Source organism: Chelonoidis abingdonii, chromosome 4, assembly GCF_003597395.2.
Source record: "Chelonoidis abingdonii isolate Lonesome George chromosome 4, CheloAbing_2.0, whole genome shotgun sequence".
Classification (NCBI taxonomy): Eukaryota; Metazoa; Chordata; order Testudines; family Testudinidae; genus Chelonoidis; species Chelonoidis abingdonii.
Genome location: NC_133772.1, coordinates 799,681 through 821,952, shown reverse-complemented (window position 1 = coordinate 821,952; position 22,272 = coordinate 799,681). Strand labels below are relative to the sequence as shown.

General features: G+C 57.3%; 3 protein-coding genes across 7 annotated transcripts in view; 2 read left to right on the top strand and 1 right to left on the bottom strand.

The window, feature by feature from the left end:
• The window catches only part of LOC116827345 (ceramide synthase-like), a 28,271-nt gene extending 21,343 nt beyond the window's left edge, over positions 1–6,928 (bottom strand). The window contains exons 1-2 of one of the 2 annotated variants that reach the window (XM_075064732.1): positions 6,690–6,928; positions 5,512–5,636 (exon numbers count right to left, since the gene is read on the bottom strand). In XM_075064732.1, coding sequence (XP_074920833.1) covers positions 5,512–5,636 — 125 coding nt within the window. In that variant the 5' untranslated portion in view covers positions 6,690–6,928. Of the gene's footprint in view, positions 1–4,121; positions 4,452–5,511; positions 5,637–6,689 lie in introns of those variants that run through there. The other variant, XM_075064731.1, reaches the window with a different exon arrangement.
• The window catches only part of LOC116827843 (uncharacterized), a 12,338-nt gene extending 1,481 nt beyond the window's left edge, over positions 1–10,857 (top strand). Inside the window, exons 1-5 of one of the 4 annotated variants that reach the window (XM_032785675.2) lie at positions 7,042–7,221; positions 9,609–9,693; positions 9,773–9,892; positions 10,102–10,248; positions 10,551–10,857. In XM_032785675.2, the coding sequence (XP_032641566.1) occupies positions 9,688–9,693; positions 9,773–9,892; positions 10,102–10,248; positions 10,551–10,676 (399 nt within the window). In that variant the 5' untranslated portion in view covers positions 7,042–7,221; positions 9,609–9,687 and the 3' untranslated portion in view covers positions 10,677–10,857. Of the gene's footprint in view, positions 1–7,041; positions 7,222–7,583; positions 7,748–8,048; positions 8,180–9,608; positions 9,694–9,772; positions 9,893–10,101; positions 10,249–10,550 lie in introns of those variants that run through there. The other 3 variants (XM_075064728.1, XM_032785674.2, XM_075064729.1) reach the window with 3 other exon arrangements.
• A 6,345-nt stretch (positions 10,858–17,202) lies between these two features.
• On the top strand, positions 17,203–19,079 carry LOC116827840 (adapter molecule crk-like). Its single transcript, XM_075064727.1, has 2 exons — positions 17,203–17,856; positions 18,222–19,079. Exons 1-2 carry the CDS (start codon positions 17,239–17,241, stop codon positions 18,354–18,356), a joined length of 753 nt encoding a protein of 250 aa, XP_074920828.1. The 5' UTR covers positions 17,203–17,238; the 3' UTR covers positions 18,357–19,079.
• The last annotated feature ends 3,193 nt before the right edge of the window (positions 19,080–22,272 follow it).

The following is a 22,272-nucleotide window of genomic DNA, read 5'->3' as shown; positions in this document are numbered from 1 at the left end:
CAATCTCCGCTGCACTGCTCCTTCCTCACCACATCATGCCCTCCGCTGCCACTGCCTCCGTTCCCTCAATCCCTCCGCCGCTTCCATCCTCCATGCCACTGCCTCCTTCTCCATCGCTTCCACCCTCCGCTGCCACATGCCTTCCTTCCCTTCATCCTCCGCGCTTCCATCCCTCACTGCCACTGCCTTCTTCCCTCCATGCTCCATTCTCGCTGCCACTGCCTCCTCCCTCATCCCCTCTGCGCTTTCCATCTCCGCTGGCCACGCCTCCTTCCCTCCATCCCTCCGCTGCACCTTGCTCCTTCCTCCGGCTACCCACCGCCTCCCTCCCTCCATCCGATCCAGTGTTCCATCCCTCCGCTGCCACGCCTCTTCCGCTCATTCCCTCCACCGCTCCATCATCCGCTGCCACCTCCTCCTCCCTCCATTTCCTCGCCGCTTCCATCCCTCCACTTGCCCACCGCTCCTTCCCTTCCTTCCCTCCTCGCTTCCACCCCCGCTTGCACTGCTCCCTCCCTCCATCCTCTACGCCACCACTCCTTCCTTCCATCCCTCCAGCCACTGCCTCCTTCCCTCCATCCCTCCTCGCTCATCCCTCCGCTTGCCACGTGCCTCCTTCCCTCCACTGGCCACGCCTCCCTCCATCCCTCCACCGCTTCCATCCCTCCGCTGCCACTGCCTCTTCCCTCCATCCCTTCTGCTGCCACCGCCTCCCCCCCCTCCACCGCTTCCATCCCTCCGCTGCCAGCCTCCTTCCTCCATCCCTCCGCCACTCCAACCCTCCGCTTGCCCCCGCCTCCCTTCTTCCATCCCTCCGTTGCCACTGCCTCTTCCCTCCATCCCTCCGCTGCCATCGCTCCCTCCCTCACCGCTTCATCCCTCCGCTGCCACCGCCTCCTTCCTCATCCTTCCACCGCTTCATTCCTCCGCTGCCACCGACCCTCCTCCCTCCATCCTCCGCGCTTCCATCCCTCGCTGCCCTGCTTCCTTCCCTCCACTGCCACCGCCTCTCTCCCTCCACCACTCCATCCCTCCCTGCCCTGCCTCCTTCCCCCATCCCTCCACCGCTTCATCCTCCGCTGCCACTGCTCCTTTCCGTCCATCGCTTCCATCCCTCGCTGCCACTGCCTTCCTTCCCTCCATCCCTTCCGCTGCCACGCCTCCCTCCCTCCATCCCTCACCGCTTCCATCCTCGTTAGCACTGGCCTCCTTCCTCCATGCCTCCATCTCACCGCTTTTCCATCCTCCGCTTGCACCTCCCTCCCTCCCTCCATTCCTCGGCGCCACTGCCTCCTTCCCTCCACCGCTTCCATCCCTCCGCTGCACTGCCTCCTTTCCCTCATTCCCTCGCTGCCAACGCCTCCTTCCCTCGTTGCTTCCATCCTCCATGCCACTGTCCCTTCTCCATCCCTCTATGCTTCCATCCTCGCTGCCACTGCCTCCTTCCCTCCATGCCTCGTGCCAACCACCCCTTCCCTCATCCCTCCACCGCTTCATCCGGTCCATGCCACTGCCTCCTTCCCTCATCCCATCTCACTGCCTTCACTGCCCCCGTCCCTCATCCTCCGCTGCCCTGCCCCCAGTCCCTCCAACCTCCTCTGCTTCCATTCCTCCACTCACTGTTCCATTCCCTCATCCCTCCGTTGCCACTGCCTCCTTCTCCATTTCCGTCCTTCTGCCTCCTTCTCTCCATCTTCTCCGCTGCTTCCACCTCACTGACTCTGCCTCCTTCCCTCCATCCTTCCTCTGCTTCCATCCCTTTCCTTGCCCACCTCTCCTTCCCTCCATTGCTTCCATCGCGGCACCCTCCATCCATTCCTCCTTTCGTCCATCCCTTCCTCTATTTTCTCATCCCTCCAGTGCCACTGTGTCCTTCCCTCCATCTCTCAGCTTGTTCCATCCCTCCCTGCCACTGCCTTCCTTCCTCAATCACTTCATTGCCTCTTTCCCTCTTTCCTCCTCTTCCGCTTCCACTGCTTCCTTCCCTCATCCCTTGCTTGCCTTTCCTCATCCTCCATGCCAGTGCTCTTTCCCTTTATTTCTTCTATCCTGTACTCTTCCCCATCTTGACCCTTCCCTGCACCTCTCCATTCTGACTGCTTCCCTTCCATCTTGTCATCCCTCCCCCGTGGTCCTCATGCTTTCCCTCATTCCGCATCCCCCCTCAGTACCTGGACTGCTTCCTCCATCCTGCATCCCTCCCCCGGTCCTCACTGCTTCCCTCGCCATCCCTCATCCCTCCCCGGTCCCTGACTTTTCCCCTCATCCTTGGCATCCCCCCTCTGGTCCCTCACTGCTTCTCTCCTATGCCTGCATCCCCCCTCCAGTCCCTGACTGCTTCCCTCCATCCTTTGCATCCTCCCCCCCAGTCCCTCACTTGCTTCCTCCATCCCTTCATCCTCCCCTCGTCCCTCACTGCTTCCCTCCTCCTCATCCTCCCGGGTCCCTCACTGCTTCCTCCATTCTGCATCCCCCCTCGGTCCCTCACTGCTTCCTCCATCTGCATCCCCCCTCCAGTCCTCACTGCTCTCATCCTGCATCCTTCCCCGAGTTCTCCCTCACTGCTTTCCTTCCTCCTGCATTCCCCCTTTCCGGTCCCTGGACTGCTTCCCTCCATCCTGTTCCCTCCCCCGGTCCTCACTGTTTCCCTTCATCCTGATCCCTCCCCTTCCCTCATGCCTTCTCCTCCATCCCTGATCCCTCCCCCGCGGTCCCTCACTGCTTCCCTCCATCTCTGCATTCCCACCTTTCCAGGTCCTTAACTGCTTCCTCCATCCTGATCCCTCCCCGGGTCCTCACTGCTTCCCTCCATCCTGCATTCCCCTCCGTTCCCTCACTGCTTCCCTCATTCCTGCATCCCTCCCCCGGTCCCTGACTGCTTTCCCTTCATCCCCTGCATCCCTTCCCCGGTTCCTGACTGCTTCCCTCCATTCCCCTGCATTCCTTCCCCGGTCCCTCACTGCTTCCCTCCATCCCTGCATCCCTTCCCCGGTCCCTCACTGTTCCCTCCATCCTGCATCCCCTCCGGTCCCTCACTGCTTCCCTCCATCCCTGCATCCTCTCCCCGGTCCCTCATGTCTTTCTCCATCCCTGATCCCTCCCCGGTCTCTCACTGGCTTTTCCCTCATCCCTGCATTCCCCACCCCGGTCCCTCACTGGGCTTCCTCCATCCCTGCATCCCCTCCGTCCCTCACTGCTTCCCTCCATCCTGTCCCCTCGGTCCACTCACTTGCTTCCCTCCATCCCTGCAATCCCTCCCCGGTCCCTCACTGCTTCCCTCATCCTGGATCCCTCCCCCGTCCCTCACTGCTTCCCTCCATCCGCCATCTCCCCGGTCCCTCCACTGCTTCCCTCCATCCCGCACATCCCCACCCCAGGTCCCTCCATTGCTTCCCTCCATCCCGCTCCCACCCCAGGTCCCTCACTGTTCCTCCATCCCTGCATCCCACCCCAGGTCCCTCACTGCTTCCCCTCCATCCCTGCATCCCACCCAGTCCCTCACTGCTTTCCTCCATCCCTGATTCCACCAAGGTCCCTCACTGCTTCCCTCATCCCTGCCATCCCTCCCCGGGGGTCCTCACTGCTTTCCCTCCATCCCTGCATCCCTCCCCCGGTCCTGACTTGCTTCCCTCCATCCTGCTTCCCACCCCCAGTCCCTCACTGCTTCCCTCCATCCTGCCATCCCTCCCCCGCGTCCCTCACTGCTTCCCCCATCCCTGCATCCCACCCCCGGTCCCTCACTGGCTTCCCTCCATCCTGATCCCTCCCCCGGTCCCTGACGCTTCCCTCCATCCTGCATCCCACCCGCGGGTCCCTTCACTGCTCCCTCACCCATCCTGCATCCCCCCTCCGGTCCCTCACTGCTTCCCTCCATCCCTGCATCCCTCCCCCGGTCCCTCACTGCTTCTCTCCATCCCTGCATCCCTCCCCCGGTCTCTCACTGCTTCCCTCCATCCCTGCATCCCACCCCCGGTCCCTCACTGCTTCCCTCCATCCTGCATCCCCCCTCCGGTCCCTGACGGCTTCCCTCCATCCTGCATCCCCCCTCCGGTCCCTGACTGCTTCCCTCCATCCTGCATCCCTCTCCCAGTCCCTGTCTCCTTCACTGCATCCCTGGGTACCTGGCTGAGATGATGACAGCGTCGGCCTCATCCCACTGCAGCCAGGGCAGCCGCTTGAGGCTGTTCTTGGCCAGCAGGAAGAGCCCTGGGAAGACGATGCCCCCAGCCACCAAGGCGTGAAACATCTCTGGTGGGGTGTGGAAGGGGAGGACTCACACAGACTGGGGTGGGGGGTTGGGATTGGGGGGGATCAGTGGGGCTGGGATCCGACCTTGCTGTAGCCGGATGGGGGACAGGCCTGGGGGCTGCACATGGTAGTGGGGGTGATGGGGGGCAGACAGCGGCTGCTTGGATCCAGGGAGCAGCTCTGAGGCCGGCTGTGACAGAGAGAAAGGGGGGGAGAGGGGAGGGAGAGGAGGGGATGGGGGAGCAGCTGTCAGGCGTTGGGTGGAGGGACTTAAAGGGACAGCAGCGGAGTGTCCTGGGATGGAGGTGGGATGGAGGGCGGCAGGAAGGGGGGGTCACACCGATCCATCAGAGGGGCATTGGGAATGGGAAAGGGGGTGCAAAGGATGGATGCCAATGGAAAATGAGAGACTGGAAAGGGAGTGGGAGTGCAGCCAGCAGGGGGCGGATGTGAAGGGCATCAGCAGAGCTGTGGGTGAGGGAGTCCAGGGCTTGCTTGGACAGCAGGGGGCTGTGGGTCGGGACTGGGGGGCACTGGCTGAGATGTGGGGTGGGGGAGCCCAGGGCAGGGATAGCAGGGGCTTACGTTCTACATTCCAGAATCCTGGTGTAAATGCCCCTGGAGTGACACTGATTTACATCAGCTAGGGAACTGGTCCTTTTCCTAACTAATATCCTGCATCAGCTTGGTCCAGCTGCGCCCAGACTGGTTTCAACTGCCTTGCTCTGGACTGAACGGAAACCAGAATTTAAAAAGGGGGTGTTGGGGGGGATCAGGCCCCCGGTCATAGTCAGGCTGGGGCAGGGGTGTTGGGGGCCACACACACACACACACACACACACTCTCTCTCTCTCTCTCTCTCTTTGGTCTAATCCCATAATCCTGCTGGCAAAGGCAGAGGCAGGTGGGGATCAAGGTCAAGACACAGCTTGAAGGGGTGAGTATTTAACCCCTTCTTCTCCCTGGGGCACCAGGGCAATCAGCTCAGGGCTAATCCCCTCCAGATGGCAGGGTGTCCCCCCACCCCATGTGCTAAGCCGGAGGCTCCAGGTGGTACCAGCTGAGCCAGTGACCCTGGAGTCACCTCTGGGGTATAGGGGAGACTTCTGAGCCACCAGCACCATCTTGTGGTTGAGGGAGACCCCCCCCTCCAGCATGAGCCAGGGAGAGAACCCAGGAGTCCTGGCTCTCAGCCCCCTCCTGCTCTAACCACCAGCTCCCCCTCTCCTCCCAGCACCGCTGAGAACCCCCAGGAGTCCGTACTTGGCAGCGACGTAGATGGCTTGCAGCTGGTCCATGCCCAGGGCCCAGCTGCAGTGCAGCGCCCAGCGGAGGGCAAGGAAGAAGAGGGGGAAGAAGCAGCAGCTGAAGAGGAAGATCAGGGCCATCTGGGAGGAGAAGGAATTTGAAAGCCGTGAGAAAGGGGGTGCTGGTGATGCTCTAGCACCCCACCTGGGGGATTCCCCCTTCCTAGCCCCCCTCCTCACCCTGAGACATCCCCAAATATCAGGGGTCCCCCAGAGTGCTGGGATGTCTGTCATTTGCCTCACAGCTACCCCTCCTCGTCCCCCCACAACTCTCTCTGCCGTGAACAATCCCATCCCTGCCCCCCACAACTACCCTTACCATGCTCCTCCCCCCAACTCTCCCTGCCCCTCCCCCAGAACAATCCCCTGCCTCCCCACAACTACCCCCCATGCTCCTCCTCCCCCAGAACTACCCTGGCCCTCCCCCAGAACCAATCCCCTGCCCCAGCTATGCCCCATGCTCCTCTGCCCCAACTCTTCTGGCCTCTCCCGACATCCCTGCCATCCCACAACTACCCCGATGCTCCTCCTCCCCCCAACTTCCGTGCCCTCCAGACAACCCCCACCTCCCCATAAATATCCCCATGCTTCCTCCTCCCCCCAGCTTCCTGCCCTTCACCAGAACAGGGATCCCTGCCTCCCCAAACTACCCCTGCTCCTCCTCCCAGAACATACCCCTGGCCCTCCCCCAGAAACAATCCCTGCCCCCAGCTAAATTTTTTTTTCCCCCCCCCAATTGCTCCTCCATGCCCCAACTCGTCTGCCCTCCCCAGAACAACCCCACCTCCACATAACTACTTCCGCTCCTCCTGCCCCAATCTTCTGCCTCTCCCAGAACCAATTCCCCTATGCCTCCCACAACTACCCCCCCATGCTCCTCCTCCCCCACCTCTCCCTGCCCCTCCCCCAGAACAATCCCCTGCCCCCCCATGCTCCTCCTCCCCCAGAACTACCCCTGGCCCCTCTTCTATCCCCTGCTCTCCATCCTATTTGCATATATTTGCATACTGTTAAACACACAGAGCCCCCTCATTGGCTCCTGACTTTGCCCCTCGCTGCCCCTCCCCATGTGCAGCTATTTGCATACACGACACACGTCGCGGGCAATTGGTGCAGAAATCTGCATCTCATTACCTCGCGCTCCTGCCCTGCCTAATTTGCATGCGCCTTCATAGTAGATTTCGGACAATAGCTAATTAGCGTATTTGCATACACGCCGAAGCGACTAATGACCCAATTTGCATATTATCAATTCCTGCATACTAAATACACGTGGGAGGCCCCGCCCACTTCCAGCTATTAAGGGTCTTTAGGCTGAATAATTGTGCATGGAATTAGCCCGCCCCTAATGAATAATCAATGAGGCGCCTCCGGGTGACGCACCCCCTCTCCCGTCTGAGGGGACGCCTGCCCGCGCCGCCGCCTGCAGTGCGCATGCGCTCCACCGCCGGGCGGCAAGGGCGCGCGCCCGGAGCTCCAATGCGCATGTGCCTTGGCGCGGGCTGCAAAGGGTCCGGCGCGAGGGTGCGGAGCAGTTAACGGTCGTTCTGTTCTGAGCATTCCAGTGAGCCCGCGTTCGCGCCGGACCTTCTGATTGGCTGCGGCGGCGAGCCAATGGAGATGCGCGGAACGGCCGTGTTGCTGGGCAGGGTGGAAGGAAGACGGGGTGAAAGGGAGATTCTGGTTGGCTGTGGGCGAAGGGCGCTAGACGCGAGATGAGAAATGGCCGACATTTCTAAGTCACAGTGATGTCATTAACAGGGGGCCATGTACTGGGGCGGGCCTGGCCGACGAGGGCGGGGCCATGTGTTGAGGAAGGGTGGATAGTGGGGGAGAAAATTCTGCAGTGTGATTGGTTGGCCCTATTGACCAATCCGAGAGCAGTCAATGTACCACCCTCGGTCTCTGATTGGCTGGATGTTTTGGGCCACACCCCCTCGCTCCAGAGATGATACTTCCGCCGCCCCACCTCTCGGCTCTCTCTGCTCCTGATTGGCTGAGGGCTCAACCATTTGGCGATCAAAGGATTCATCTCAGGGCCACATGCGCAATCCCTGTGTTCCGATTGGCTGGGCAGTCAGCCAATTGGCGAATAAGAACTACACCTTGTCTCCTCATCCCTCGGACTGGGAGCCACTGGCCAATCAGAGCAAAGGAGGTGTCAGCGTGGTCAGGCCAGTCATGACGTGCGGGTGATTGCCATGCCCCCATGGTCACTATGGTTACCAGCAGCCGCCAGTGAGATGTCGTGCCGAGGCCCAAGGGGGTGATGGGTCTCTGCGGCCGTTTCCAATGGACTGGGGCCTTCCCACGTGCTCGCTTCTGGCGGGTTGAGGCTATTTCCGGTCGGATGCGGTCATTTCCGGTAACACTGCAGCTGCCCCGCCCCTGCAGTGCTTTTCTTTCCCATTTACAGGACTTACTTCCGGTGCAAAGGTGCAATGCACACTCCCTATGTCGTCATTTCCGGAAGCCCCCCCACCTCAGAGCCTTTAGTCCCTCGTGTAACCCCGTAGCGCCGGCGGGGCGGGGCGAGGCCGCCTGCGCCGTCGCTAATGGCAACAGAGGGACGCGCGCGAGCAGGGTGGGGTCTCGCGGGATGTCGGGGCAGCGACGACGAGCGGGTGAGCGGCGTGTTCGGGGCACTTATAAATATTCATAAACTGGCTTTGGTGCTAATCAATATTCATGATATTAACGGAGTCGACCGCGCCCTAATCAATATGCAGGAGATTTCAATAATAAGGGATGGCTCTTTTGAATAATTTGCATGATTTTGAATGTCAATTAGGGCAGGGCAAACAGCCTAATTAATATGTACATTAGTCACTGTCAGTGAAAGAGGTGGGGCCCCGCCCAATGAATATTCACGAGGAGATGGTCTCTACCAATCAGGGTTGGGCCTGGGGGTGGTTACCCTCAGTGCAGCAGAGGGCTCGCTGTCCTGCGGTGCACGGCCCTGCACGTTAAGGAGCGTGAGGCCCAGCCTCCAGCAGGGCTGGCATGAGCCTGGCTCCCAAATCTGGACCTTCTAAGGCGTGAACCCTTCTAAGCTCACGTACCAGCCTGGCTTCGATCTCGCTGCCACCAGCCAAAAATTCCAGCGTTTTGGCCCCCTCTGGTCTCCCCCCCAGACTTTCCTCTCTGGGCTAACCTGAGAGTCTTGATGCAACCTCTTTACATCACAATGCCAAGAAGCCTGTCCCCTCTCTTCCACAAAGAGACAAACCCCAAAGACAGGGAAACAGAAGTGATCCTATCTCTCTTTCCCCCTCCCACCAACTCCCTGGCGCTGCCGAGCTCACCCTCCGTAGATCTAACACAAAGAGAATCCCCTCCCCTTGTTCCTTAGCCTACCCCGAGAGAAAACTCAAACAAGTCTTACAAAGAAAACTTTATATAAAGAAAAAGACGTAAGAATATAAACTCTGCATCAAGATGACAATACAGGGCTATTGCTTATAAGAAAATATGAATAAACAGTCTGAGTCAAAAAGCTATCCAATTTGAAACATTCCAGCAAGTTACACACATGTAAATACCCCCAAAACAACATAAAAGCCTATATTGTTTTTCTACCTGTACTTACAAGTTGGACACAGAAGATTAGAAAAAGAAAGAAGCTTCTCATAGCTGAGAGACAAACAAAAGACTCAGAGTCCAAAAATTCCCTTCCTGACTTTTAAAAAATCCAGTTTCCTGATTGGTCCTCTGGTCAGGTGTTTGGTTCCCTTTGTTAACCCTTTACAGGTAAAAGAAACATTAACCCTTAGCTATCTATTTATGACAAGGGCCTCGCTCACAGGTGCTGAAGCCCCGCCCCTGAGGGACGGCTCGGATGGACTGTGGTCAGTAGGTTTCAGAGTGAACCATGTAGCTGGGAGCAGCAACCTGCTGCTCTGGGACCTGCGCTGGGCCATTCCCTGCCCAGGTGTTGGGGTTGGGGTGGATTGGTGGGGGCAGTAGGTTTGGGAATGGGGATGAGGTTCAGTGGGGCAGCTTAGGGGGGGCGAGTCCTTGCTGGGGTGGCTCTGATCTATCTTTCTGTCTCAGATGTGGGATCTGGCATCCATGTGGCATCCTAGGAGCGAGCAGAGATCCCAACCTCTCTCATGGTTCCCCCAATTCAGGAATGGCTGTAAGTCTCCCCTCCCCCGCTGCCTCCTCTCCCTGTGTCTCCCCCCCAGGCTCTCTGACCTGCTGTCTCCCTGTTGTAGACCCCCACACCGAGCCCCTCCAGCTTCCTCCTTCTGCCCCTCCCAGCCATTGTCTTCATCACTGTGGCCGCCTACCTGCTGCTCCTCCTCCTCATCCTTGCGCTGCGCCACTGCCTGCTGGTAAGGGGGCACAGATGGGGGGCAGGGGTCTATACTGGGGGGTACTGGGGAGCGATATGGTGGAGGGGGAGGCAGAGTGGATATAGAGAGGATATTCAGGGGGTCACAGGTGGGGTGGGCCTAGGGGGTCAGAGCACGGCTGGGCAGGTCAGCTGTGGGGAGGGGGTGAGTTGGCCGTTCTATCTCTCACTCTCCCTTCCCCCCCCCAGGCCCGTGGACTGTGCGCTGACTCTTGCTGGTGTGAGAAGGGAATGCTGGGGGGGCCCTCCCACTGCTGCCTGGCCTGTGCCAAGGCATGCGACTGTGCCACTCCCTCCCTCACCCACTGCCTGGACACCTGCTGTCCCCGACGCCAGGTGAGTGACCCCCAAACCCTTTGGGGTACTGGCCCCATTACATATTCTGGGGCAGGTAGTCCTGTAGATAAATGTCCCTGTGGTGGGTAGTGAGGGTTTACAACTCTCTAGTAAGTAACCTGGGAGCGTAGTCCTGCAGATTAACATGCCCATTAAATATCTTGTGGCGGGTAGTCCTGTGGGCTACCAGCCACTGCTTACCATCAGCTTGCAGCTACCTGCCACATAACAGCCACTCTTGAATATCGTGGAGCGAGTCATCCTGCACATTAACAGCCCCATTTTTCTTTCTCTCTCTGCAGGGCTGGGAGCTCAGCACCTGCCCCCCTTTCCTTCGCTGCTGCCCCCTCTGTGACTGTGCCTGTGCCTACCAGCCCCCTGACTGCCAGAGCATCAATTGCATCTGCTTTGAGGTCAAACTGCTCTGAGGGGAGCCCCACTAGGAAAATCATGGGGACTTCCCCATCAGAGACTCTGACTGGCATGTATTCACTACTGCTGGATTGTGGGGATCCCCTGCTCCCCAAGTGGGGTGATCCCTTCCTGATTTTGTTACACAACCCCCAATATTTGTAACTTCCACTTTTATAATAAAGCAGCTTTGAGATACGTCGCCGTGTCTGTCTGCTTTTGGTGGATCAGAACACCCATGAAAACATTCTGGCCATCAGATTTTCCAGACTGCATTCGGGCCAAATCAGGGAGATAGAAGCCATCATGGCTATGCTTCGTCCAGTAACCGCTCCCCCTCAAGTAGCCCTGGAACCCCTCTGTGATGGGTTGGATCACAGACCCGCCCCCTTGGGAGCTGCCACTCAATGTGCCAAGACCACTTCTGCCCCTGCTCTCCTGCCCCGGCAGCTTAGTACTCCAGCACCCTGCATGGTTTGAGCCAGACCCGCTAGCCTACTGCAAACCCAGACCCAGCTCTGAACCACGTCCCCTGACAGCTGCAAGTTTACCTGAAAGCAGCTCACAGAAGTGTTCTTGTCTTTAGCACTCAGATGCCCAACTCCCAATGGGGTCTCAACCCAAATAAATCAGTTTTACCCTGTATAAAGCTTATGCAGGGTAAACTCATAAATTGTTCACCCTTTATAACACTGACAGAGAGAGATGCACAGCTGTCCCCCCCCCAAAGTATTAACACATACTCCAGGTTAATTAATAAGTCAAAAGTGATTTTATTAAATACAGAAAGTAGGGTTTAAGTGGTTCCAAGTAGTAACAGACAGAACAAAGTCAGTCACCAAGCAAAATAAAATAAAAAACACAAATCTATGTCTAATCAAACTGAATACAGATAATCCCACCAGTTCCCGACTCTCCCTTTTACAGGCTAATCTCCTTTTAGCCTGGGTCCAGCAATCACTCACACCCCCTGTAGTTACTGTCCTTTGTTCCAGTTTCTTTTAGGTATCTTTGGGGGTGGAGAGGCTCCCTCTTTAGTCAGCTGAAGACAAAATGGAAGGGTCTCTCACGGGCTTAAATAGACTTTCTCCTGTGGATGGAGACCCCCTCCTCTCTCCTGTGCAAAGTCCAGCTACCAAATGGAGTTTTGGAGTCTCCTGGGCAGTCACATGTCCATGCATGACTGAGTTCCTACCAGCCAAGCCACATTCCTGGGAAAGCCCAGATGTGGATTGGTGTCTCATTCATTGTTGGCCTAAGCGTTTCGGGATGGGGCACTTACTGAGAATAGTCCTTCCTTAGGAACCCGACCAACTGCTTCACTACAGCCTACTTAGAATCAAACAAGTATGCAGCCAATAGCCTAACTTCGAATGCAACGACACATGACTACAAATAGGATTAATAGATTCAGTAGATCAGAACCTTTACAGAGAGCTGTTACATGGCCTGTGTAGCCTAAAGCACAGTCTAGTTATGTTATATATATACATACACCCATAAGCATATTTCTATAAAGCCTTATGGGTGGCACCGTCACACCCTGCCCACCAGCTCCACAACCCCACTATCCCTTTTTTGGGGTGTCTACGCCAGCAGTGCTCAGCTGAGAAGCAAGGGAAGCGTTCCCAGTATGGATAAGGTAGCTGAAATGAAACCTCACACTGCTGTTAACGCCGAACCTTACTGATGACACTGTACAGCTCCAGGCTGAGGCAGCCTGTTTGTGGGAGAAAATGATAGGAGGTGAGGGGGATGAGTCCCCACTGCACTCCAGGGCAGAAATGTCCTGAAACAGTCACTCATATCTTGTTAACTCTGAACCCTACTGCTGACCTCCATTAAGAGCAGATCGTTTAGAAAAACACCCCAGCTTGCTTTAAAAAATTGCCAGGGATGGAGAATCCACTACGACCCTTGGGGAATTGTTCCAGTGGTTAAGTCTCCTCACAGACAAATTCAGATGACTTTGTAACAAACTTCAGCTGCCACCCACTCGCTCGTGCTAGGCCGCCTTTCCCTCCTGGACTGAAGAGCCTATTCTTAAATGTCTGCTCCCCATGTAGGCTTATAGACTGGAATCAAGTCACCCCTTCTCCTTCTCTTTGTTAAGCTAAATAGCTGGAGCTCCTCAACACTAAATGTAAGGAGGTGCTCTGATCCTTTAATCATTCTCATGGCTCTTCTCTGAGCCCTCTCCAATTGAGCAACATCCTTCTTGTAGCTGGACACAGGATTCCAGCAGCAGGCGCACCAGGGCCACAGCACAAGAGAAAAATTACCTCTCTGCTCCTGCTCAAGATTCCCTTGTTTATCAAAGCTGCAGCGTATGTGTCACTGTTTATTCCTAGTGTGACTATTATCACTGCAGATTGATTTTATCTGTAGTGGTTTGGAGTTTATTATTTCATTCCCTTTGCGTTTATAACAGTTGGTTTATTTGGAATTTGTTTGATTTTGATCATTACTCATGGATATTGCAGCGTCTTAGTCTGTAGCCAGTTCATTATTTATTAGTGCTGAGGATTTATTGTGTCATTGCCAATTTCCTTTTGCTTTATTATAGCTTAGGAGGTGCCCGTTTTACGTAGCTCGAGCAGAAATTTATTTTATTGCTCTATTGTGTGTCTGATGTTATTAGCTGGGGGTTCATTTGAATCAGTCTTTTGTGCTTTACACCAAATGTTGATTATTTTTTGCTGTTACCAATTTCTTTTTATCAGACCTACATGATCTTGTCCCTGATTTCTCCGTTTGCATTACTGAGAGTTCTTCGGGCTAAGCTCCAAGGAAGGGGCAGGGTCTCAGAGCACAGTGAGCTGCTGACCTCTGACGGTTTAAGTTCAAAATGCAGAAACAGAAGAATCCAAACTCAAGTCACTTTTGAAAATCTTTGGAGACACATGTATAGATTTACTTTCTAATATATGTTCTATGTATTGCTGTTATGTAATTGTCACCTATATTTCTATTTATGAATGTATTGGTTTAGATTTTAGGCTTATATTTTGATATTGTTTTATAGAGCTCATCTGTAAGTATTTTAGCTTGCTGTATTTATGTATGCGTTCTTTTCGTGTTACTATACTATTGGTTATAACTATTATGTATAAACTTTATATTTATAGATTATATGTATGCTTATATTGATGTATGAATTGTGTTATTTCTATATGTATGTTTAGCTTTATATTACATGTTATTTTACAGTGAGGCTTGGAAGGGTTAGCTATTTGCTGGGTAAACGTTGATTTCACCCTATACACACACAGGGGACAAAACATTTCCATTAATAAAGGTTGCTTGAAAACATACCAGCATCTGCTTTAAGGCTACTGACTTTGTACATGTTGACACGTGATATGGACAAGTTTTAACAGTTATAAAGCTGTAACTTTTTCAATGTCAGAAGCTAGAGTCATTAAAGAATCGGCCCAACCCCGCATAATTTCCTGCAACTGAAACTTTAAATTGATAAAAATTGAAAAAAATGCTTACAAATGACCATCAGTATTATCCAGCCAAGTGCTAAATGTAGGGCTTCCGAGGCTGGCGAGATGTGTTCTCAGAGTTGTTACAGACGCGCCATTTCACTCCTACTCCCCTTTTGAGAAGCAGTGAGTGTGCGGTGACAGCTGAACTCTGAGCGGCAGGTCGCTGCTGGGCTCCCAATGGCAGGCGCAGGCCCGGCCAGGACGGATTGATCAGTAAAGGGCTATCGGGTATTAAGCTGTGGCTAATCCACTGGGGGCTATTGGCATTGTTCATCCCAACCAAGCTGAACCTAAACCTAGACATAAAAACCAACTATTCTTATTACATCATCATCCAGTCTGGGCTCAGGGAGACTGGGGATAATTCCCCCCCCCCCGCAGGGCCAGAGTGAACCCGGAGTCTGGGCTCCCAGCCCTCCTGCTGTACCACCAGCCCCACTCCCCTCCCAGAGCCGGGGAGAGAACCCAGGAGTCCTGGCTCCCAACCCCCCTGCTCTAACCCACAGCCCCCCCTCCCTCCCGAGCCAGGAGAGAACCCAGGAGTCTGGCTCCAGCCCCCTGCTCCTAACACCAGCCCCTCCCCTCCGAGCAGGAGGAGAACACAGGAGTCCTGGCCCGCCCTCCTCTTAACCACCAGCCCCCACTCCCTTCCCCAGAAGCCGGGAGGAACCAGGAGTCCTGGCTCCTAGCTTCCCCTGCTCAACCACCAGCCCCCACTCCCCTCCAGAGCCGGGGGAGAACCAGGAGTCCTGGCTCCCAGCCCCTGCTCTAACCACCAGCCCCACTCCCCTCCCAGAGCCGGGGAGAACCAGGAGTCTGGCTCCAGTCCCCCTGCTCTAACCCACGAGCCCTCCCGAGCAGGGGAGAACACAGGAGTCTGGCTCCAGCCCCCTGCTCTAACCACCACCCGCACTCCCTCCCAGAGCCGAGAGAGAACCAGGAGTCCTGGCTCCCAGCCCCCCTGCTCTAACCCACCAGCCCCTCCCAGAGCGGGGAGAGACCCAGGAGTCCTGGCCCAGCCCCCCTGCTTAACCACAGCCCCCACTCCCCTCCCAGAGCTGGGAGAGAACCAGGAGTCCTGGCTCCCTGCCCCCTGCTCTAACCCACCAGCCCTCCCAGAGCCGGGAGAGAACCCAGGAGTCCTGGCTCCCAGCCCCCTGCTCTAACCCACAGCCCCACTCCCCTCCAGAGCCAGGAGAGAACCAGGAGTCCTGGCTCCCAGCCCTCCTGCTCATACCCCCAGCCCTCCCAGAGCCGGGAGAGAACCCAGAGTCCTGGCTCCAGCCCCTGCTCTAACCCACAGCCCCTCCCAGAGCCGGGAGAGAACCCAGGAGTCCTGGCGTCCCAGCCCTGCTTCTACCCACCAGCCCCACTCCCTCCCAGAGCAGGAGAGAACCAGGCAGTCCTGGCTCCAGCCCCTCCTGCTCTAACCACCAGCCCACTCCCTCCCAGAGCTGGGAGAGAACCCAGCGTCCTGCCCACCCCCAAGATGGCCGCCGGGCTCTGCCAGCCCCCGTCATGGCGGCCGCCGGGGCCTGCGGTCACTTTCGCTCGCGCATGTTGCCGCCTGACCAGGCTGGAGAGCGGATTGAGGGGGGGGCAGCGGCCGGTGCCGCAGGGCCAGGCGACGGAGGGGGTGCGCTGGGGAGGGGCAGCTTGGGGTGCAGCCTTGGTGGGCGGCATCAGGAGGGATTGGGGTGCAGGGAGGGGAGGGCAGGGTTTGGGGTGCACAGGCGGAGGGGCTGCATTGAGGAGGGATTTGGGGTGCAGAGGAGGGGAGGGCAGAGGTTTGGGGTGCACAGGCGGGAGGGCTGCATTGAGAGGGGATGGGTGAGGAGGGAGCAGGGTTGGGGTGCACAGCGGGAGGGGCTGCATTGGGAGGGATTTGGGGTGCAGAGGAGGGGAGGGCTGCTTCGGGAGAGGATAGGGTTTGGGTGCAGGCGGGAGGGGCTGCATGAGGAGGGATTTGGGGTGCACGAGGAGGAGGGAGCAGGGTTTTGGGGTGCACAGGCGGGAGGGGCTGCATTGAGGAGGGATTTGGGGTGGCAGAGGAGGGAGGGCTGCATTCGGGGAGGGATAGGTTTGGGGTGCACAGGGGGGGGCTGCATTGAGAGGGAATTTGGGGTACAGAGGAGGAGGGTAAGGGTTTGGGGGGGTGAACGGTGGGGGGGCTGCATTGAGGGATTTGGGTGCAGAGGAGGGAGGGGCTGCATTCGGGAGGGGTAGGGTTTGGGGTGCTCTGCACTGGAGAGGGATTTGAGGTACAGGACTTGGGGGATGCAGAGGGGCAGCGGGTGCTTGGAGGGATTTAGAGTGCTCAGGATTTTGGAGTGCTGAGGAGGATATTAGGGGCACCAGGAGCAGTTCATTGGGGACAGGCTCCTGGGGCGGATTTAGGGATGCCCAGGTGGGCATTATGTGGGGGTCTGCACTGGGTGGGACATAATTTGGGGTGCTCCTTGTGTGGCGCATTTGGAGAAGGGGTCTAGGGGGCACTGGAGTATTGAGGTGCTGCTTGCCAACAATGAGGGGGTTTGGGAGGGAAGAGGGAGGTGTGTGGTAATTTGGGGGCTGTTTCTTGCAGGGATTTCAGGGCGCTCTGGTTAATTTGGGAGCTATTGCCTGGGGCTGGGGCGTTCCCTTAAATTGAGGCTCACTGTGGTTTTGAGGGGGCGCATGCTCGGATTTGGGGGTGCTGTGAAGGGGGAGTCCCCGTACCCTACCCGAGCATGTTTCTTTCGGGCCTCACGAAGTGGTACATGGGGTCGCTGAGCCGCCAGGAGGCTGCGGCCTGTCTCCCAGGGTCACGTCTGGCACCTTCTTGGTGAAGACAGCTACCACTGCCGCTGGCGACTACGTTCCTCTCAGTCAGCGAGAACGCCAGGTGAGGGGGGCTCGAGAGAGGGGAGCCAGCCCCAAGCCAGTGAGGGGAGGCAATCTGGAGATGGCGGAGGAGAGGGACAACGTGGGGGGCAGGAGGGCGATTACGGGGAGCCATGGGTTTGGGGAGGAAATAACCCTAGATCAGGAGAACCAGAAGTCTGGGGGGGGGGGAGATGGGGGCAGGGGGGCTGGTGAATGTCCAATGTGTAACCCTGTCTGTCTGTCCCTATCTCCACCCACATCTCTCCCTGGCCCCCCAACCCCCCAGGTGTCTCACTACATCATTAACAGCCTGCCGGGCCGTCTGAAGATCGGGGATCAGGAGTTCGAGGGACTCCCAGCACTGCTGGATTTCTACCGGGTGCATTATCTGGACACCACCACGCTGGTGGTGCCCGTGTGCCGGGGCCCTGCGTTGCCCGGCCTGGCCCCACTGCCCCCCGCCGAGGGGGGAGGGGACCCGGTGGCACTGGCTACCGGCCCCGCCCAGCCCTGCGAGTGGGTGCAGGCCCTCTACGACTTCAGCGGCAATGACCAGGAGGACCTGCCCTTCCGCAAGGGGGATCCGCTCCGGGTGCTGGGCAAGCCAGAGGAGCAGTGGTGGACAGCCCAGCGGGTCGACGGGCGGGTGGGCATGATCCCGGTGCCCTATGTCCAGCCCTGGCGCCCCCAGGCTGGTGTCCTTCTGGGGCCCTATGCCCACCCAAGTGTAGGCGGCCCCCCGGTGCCCCTGCCCAGCCCCCGCAATGGCCCGGTGGTGGCCAGGGCAGTACAGCGGCGGGTACCCAATGCCTACGACAAGACGGCGCTGGCTTTCGAGGTGAGTGCACGGGGGACCCAGGCATCTGGGGGTGACAGGACCTGGATTCCAGGGGTCCCAAGTATATGAGGGAATAAGCTCTCAGGATCCCGAGGGGTCTGGGCATTCTGGGGGAATGGATCCCAGGGACCCTGTGTCCAGCTAGAGACGGGCAGAATTAGTCCCTGATTCGGGGGGATCAAGGCAAGGGAGGGGGAATTGACCTTGGACCCTAGGGGACCCAGGTGTCTGGGAGCATTGGGGGCAGGGAGGAAATTAGTCCTTGATTCTGGGGACCCAGGTGTCGGGAGATAGGGGCAGTAGGGGTGACTAGGGCTGCTCCGGAGAGAAATCAGACTCAATGACCTTTGCCCTCTGACCCCCAGGTGGGTGACATCATCACGGTGACGAAGATGAACATCAACGGGCAGTGGGAGGGGCAGCTGAACGGGCGCAGCGGGCACTTCCCCTTCACCCACGTCCAGATCCTCGAACCCCAGAGCCCCAAGGAAGCCAGCTGAGCCCTGCGACCCTTGAACTGTGACCCCAGGCCAGCCAGCTGACCCTGCGACCCCTGAACTCTGACCCTGGGGTGGCTGACTGAGCGCTGTGACCTCTGAACTCAGACCCAGGGAGGCTGACTGAGCCCCACGACCCCAGAAATCTGACCCCAGGGTGGCCAGCTGTGACCTGGTCCCCCGAACCTTGGACAGTTGCAATTTGACCCTTCTGTTGATGAACTTTGACCCTTCATTGGCTCCCTGAACTTTGACCTTTTGATTTGTTGTGGGTTGGCCACTTAGTTACAGAATGTTGAACTTTGACCCTTGGCCCCTTACCTGTGTACTTCAGCCTTTGGCACATTGACCTTTGACCCTTGGCTACTTGAAGCAGAGTGTGTCATTCACCTTTGAATCTCACTACAATCAGTGTATGACCTTTGAACTCGTAGCTTCTGACCTTTCAGCCCCAGGTTGTTGGCCCTTGGGCCTCCCCTGGCTCTTTGACACCTTGACTTTAACCACTATTACTTCTGGGTCATGACCCCCGACACGCACCCATGGTGTATTTCATGCAGATGCTGTTTGCACATCAATTAATGTGGGGGGTGGGATCCTGGTTCTGACTGGAGGACCGAGGTCTGGATCTGGGTCCAAATGGCCCTTCCCCATCTCTGAGGTCTGAACGCCCCCACATGTATGATGCGCCCTGTGTTCTTGCTACATTAAAGCTCCTGGTGATGACTTTGCCTGAACTCAGCTCCTTGTGGGGCGGGGGATGGGAGCTAGAGCATCGCCATGGTATCCCAGATCTTGGCCATGGGCCAGCTGGGGTCAGGAGCATCAGCAGGGTAACCTGGATCCCAGCCTGGGAGGGGGCTAGCTGGGATCTAGAGTATCACCAGGGTAACCTGGATCCCAGCCTGGGGGTGGCTAGCTGGGATCTAGAGGGTCACCAGGGTAACCTGGATCCCAGTCTAGGGGGGCAGCCGGAGTCTAGAGCGTCACCAGGGTAACTTGAATCCCAGCCGGGGGGTGGAGGGGAAGCTGGGGTCTAGAGCATCACCAAGGTAACCTGGATCGTGGTCTAGGGGGGCAGCCAGAGTCTAGAGCATCACCAGGGTAACTTGAATCCCAGCCGGGGGGCGGGAGGGAAGCTGGGGTCTAGAGCATCACCAGGGTAACCTGGATCCCAGACTGAGGGGGCAGCTGGGGTCTAGAGGGTTACCAAGGTAACTTGGATCCCAGCGGGAGGGGGGCAGCTGGGGTCTAGAAGGTTTCCATGGAGACCCAGCTGGGGCCTGCCCTGGGGCTCATTTGTTCTGGGGGTGACCCCAAGATCTGCCCCCCAACCATGGGGAGGGGACAGGGGTCAATAGGAGGGAAGTGAGCAGGGGGCTGAGTGAGGGTTGGGGAGACATGGAGGGGGTGTTTCACTCCCAGCCCCATTGGCTCCCTCTCCCCCTTCTGATCCCATCTTTGGACCCACATCACCACCTGCCAGGTAGCTTTATTGGGGGGGGGGCCTCAACCAACTATCTGTTTCCCAGGAGTCAGTACTGGGGGAGGGACCAGCCCTGGGGCCAGCAGGGAGCACCAGGAGTTGTGGATTTGGGGGGGCAAAGAAAAGGTCCCGTTGTCTCCCCAAAGGAGGGAAATAAACCTTGAGAAAGGGGGAGCAGGGAGGCCTGGGTTTTGGGGGGTTGTCAAGGTTCCCCCAGCACCCCCAGAACACCCCCCAGTTCTGCCTCCCCCAATCACCCACAATCAGACAACAAAGTCATTTCCCCACGAGGAGAGGAGACCCCTGTGCTTTTCGGACCTGTTCCAATTCACCCCCCCACCCAACCTCACGCCCCCCGCATGGCCCCCCCCCAGCTCACCCCACCATACACTGCGCCAATCTCCTCCAGACACCCCCACTTCCAATCACCAGCCCACCCAAGATCAACCCATAACCCCACCAACACCCCCCATTGTGCGCCCCCAGGTCTACAACCTCCCATGACACCCCCAGCACATGATAGTTGCGCCCCAATCACTCACATCCATCCCAGAGACCCCTTGATTCAATCACCCCCCACACCCTCACCCAATGCCCAGTCACCCCAAGCCCATCGAGAGCCCCCAGCTTTCCAATCACCCCCAGCGCCACCCAGAGTCCCCAATAACCCCCCAACACCCCCCATGCCCAGTCACCCCCAACACCCCCTGTTTCTGTGCCACAGCCCCACTGCCGAAACCTGGTCCAATCATCCCCCCACCACCCCCAGTGCCCAATTCACCCCCACATCCCATCCGAGACACCCCCCCAGCTCCAATCACCCCAGCCACGCCCAGAGTTCCCAATAACCCCCCAGTTGGCCCAATCACCCCATTCCAGTCCCAGAGCCCCATCACCCCAGACACCCCCAGTCGCCCAATCCCCACAACCCACCCAGTGCCAATAACCCCCCGACATCCCCCAGTGCCCAATCACCCCAACACCCCCCAGTGCCCCAATCCCCACAGCCCATCCAGAGTCCAATAACCCCCCGCACATCCCCCAGTGCCCAATCACCCACAGGCCCATCCCATTACCCCCCATCTTCAAATCCCCCCAGCCCACCTGAGAAGTCCTCACCCCCCCAACATCCCCAGTGCCCTCACCCCCAGGAACCCCCAGTCGCCATCACCCTGGCCTCCCTACCCCCCGCTTCCACTCCACCCCCGCCCACCCGAAGTCCCCAATACCCCCCCAACACCCGGCCCGTGCCCAAATCACCCCGAACACTCCCAGTGCCCAATCACCCCCACTCAACCAGGCTCCTCCCCCAGTCCACCATTAAACTCCCTTCCTACCCAACCGTTCCCCCCCCGGAACCCCCTTGCTCCCCATCGCTCCCGAGCATGTCGTCATAGCAGGCGTCTCTGTGCACACGGCAGCCCGGGCGTTGGGTGACTGGGTGCCAGGGGCCGTTGGCTATAAACAGCTGAGGGGCGTGAAGTTAACCTTTTCCCTGACCTGGCCTTTTGTGAGGCAGCTACAAATACCCCAGCCTGGGAATGTGAAACGCCCGGGCATCCTAATCTGAGTCATGTGGGTTCCTAGCACGGCTTAGCACCCCCACCTCTTTGCAGGCCCCCAACACCCCACTTCCCTGCAAACACTGAGCCCCACCACTTGAACCCCTGTCAAGCCCCCACAGCCCCCCAATGGTGATCCTCTGCACCCTTCATAAACAGAATAGTAAGGGTTAAGTCTTCTTTCCTGTAAAGGTTAAAAAGTCAGTTGAACCTGGCTGACACCTTGACAGAGCCCAATAAGGGATGAGATACTTTTAACTCTTCTGGTGGAGGGACAGGTTTGTATTCTGCTCTTTGTTTGTGGATTGTTTGCTCTGGGGCCTAAGGTCCGACGTGCACCCGCTCTCCAAATCTTTCTGAACCATCTCTTGTTCAAATTTAAGTAATGCAGGCCCGCGTGTTAGTTATTCTTTGTTCTAACTTGTAAATTTTCCTTTTTCTGAGGTTTACCTCTGTTTTGCTGTAAACTTTAACCTAAGCTAGAAGGTTCCTCTGGCTATATGAATCTCCCACCCTGAAATATCCATCCTTTGATTTTACAGAGATGATTTTAACTTTCTTTTTAATTAAGCTTTCTTTTAGAACTGGATTGATTTCCTGTTATTATAGATCCAAGGATTGAGTCTGACTCACCAGGATTGTGGGGGAGGAAGCGATGGTTAATTTCTCCTGTTTTAAATCCCAAGGATTTGATCTGTTTTCCCACCCGGGATTGGTGAAGTCCCTCAAGCAACCAGGAGAGGAGTTTTGGGACAGAGAGCTCCAACACTGGACTTCTGGAGTGTGGCAGTTCCAGATCTCAGCTAGTAAATTAGTGAGAAGAAGGTCATGCAGGGTCCCCACATCTGACCCTAAAGTTCAGAGTGGAAGG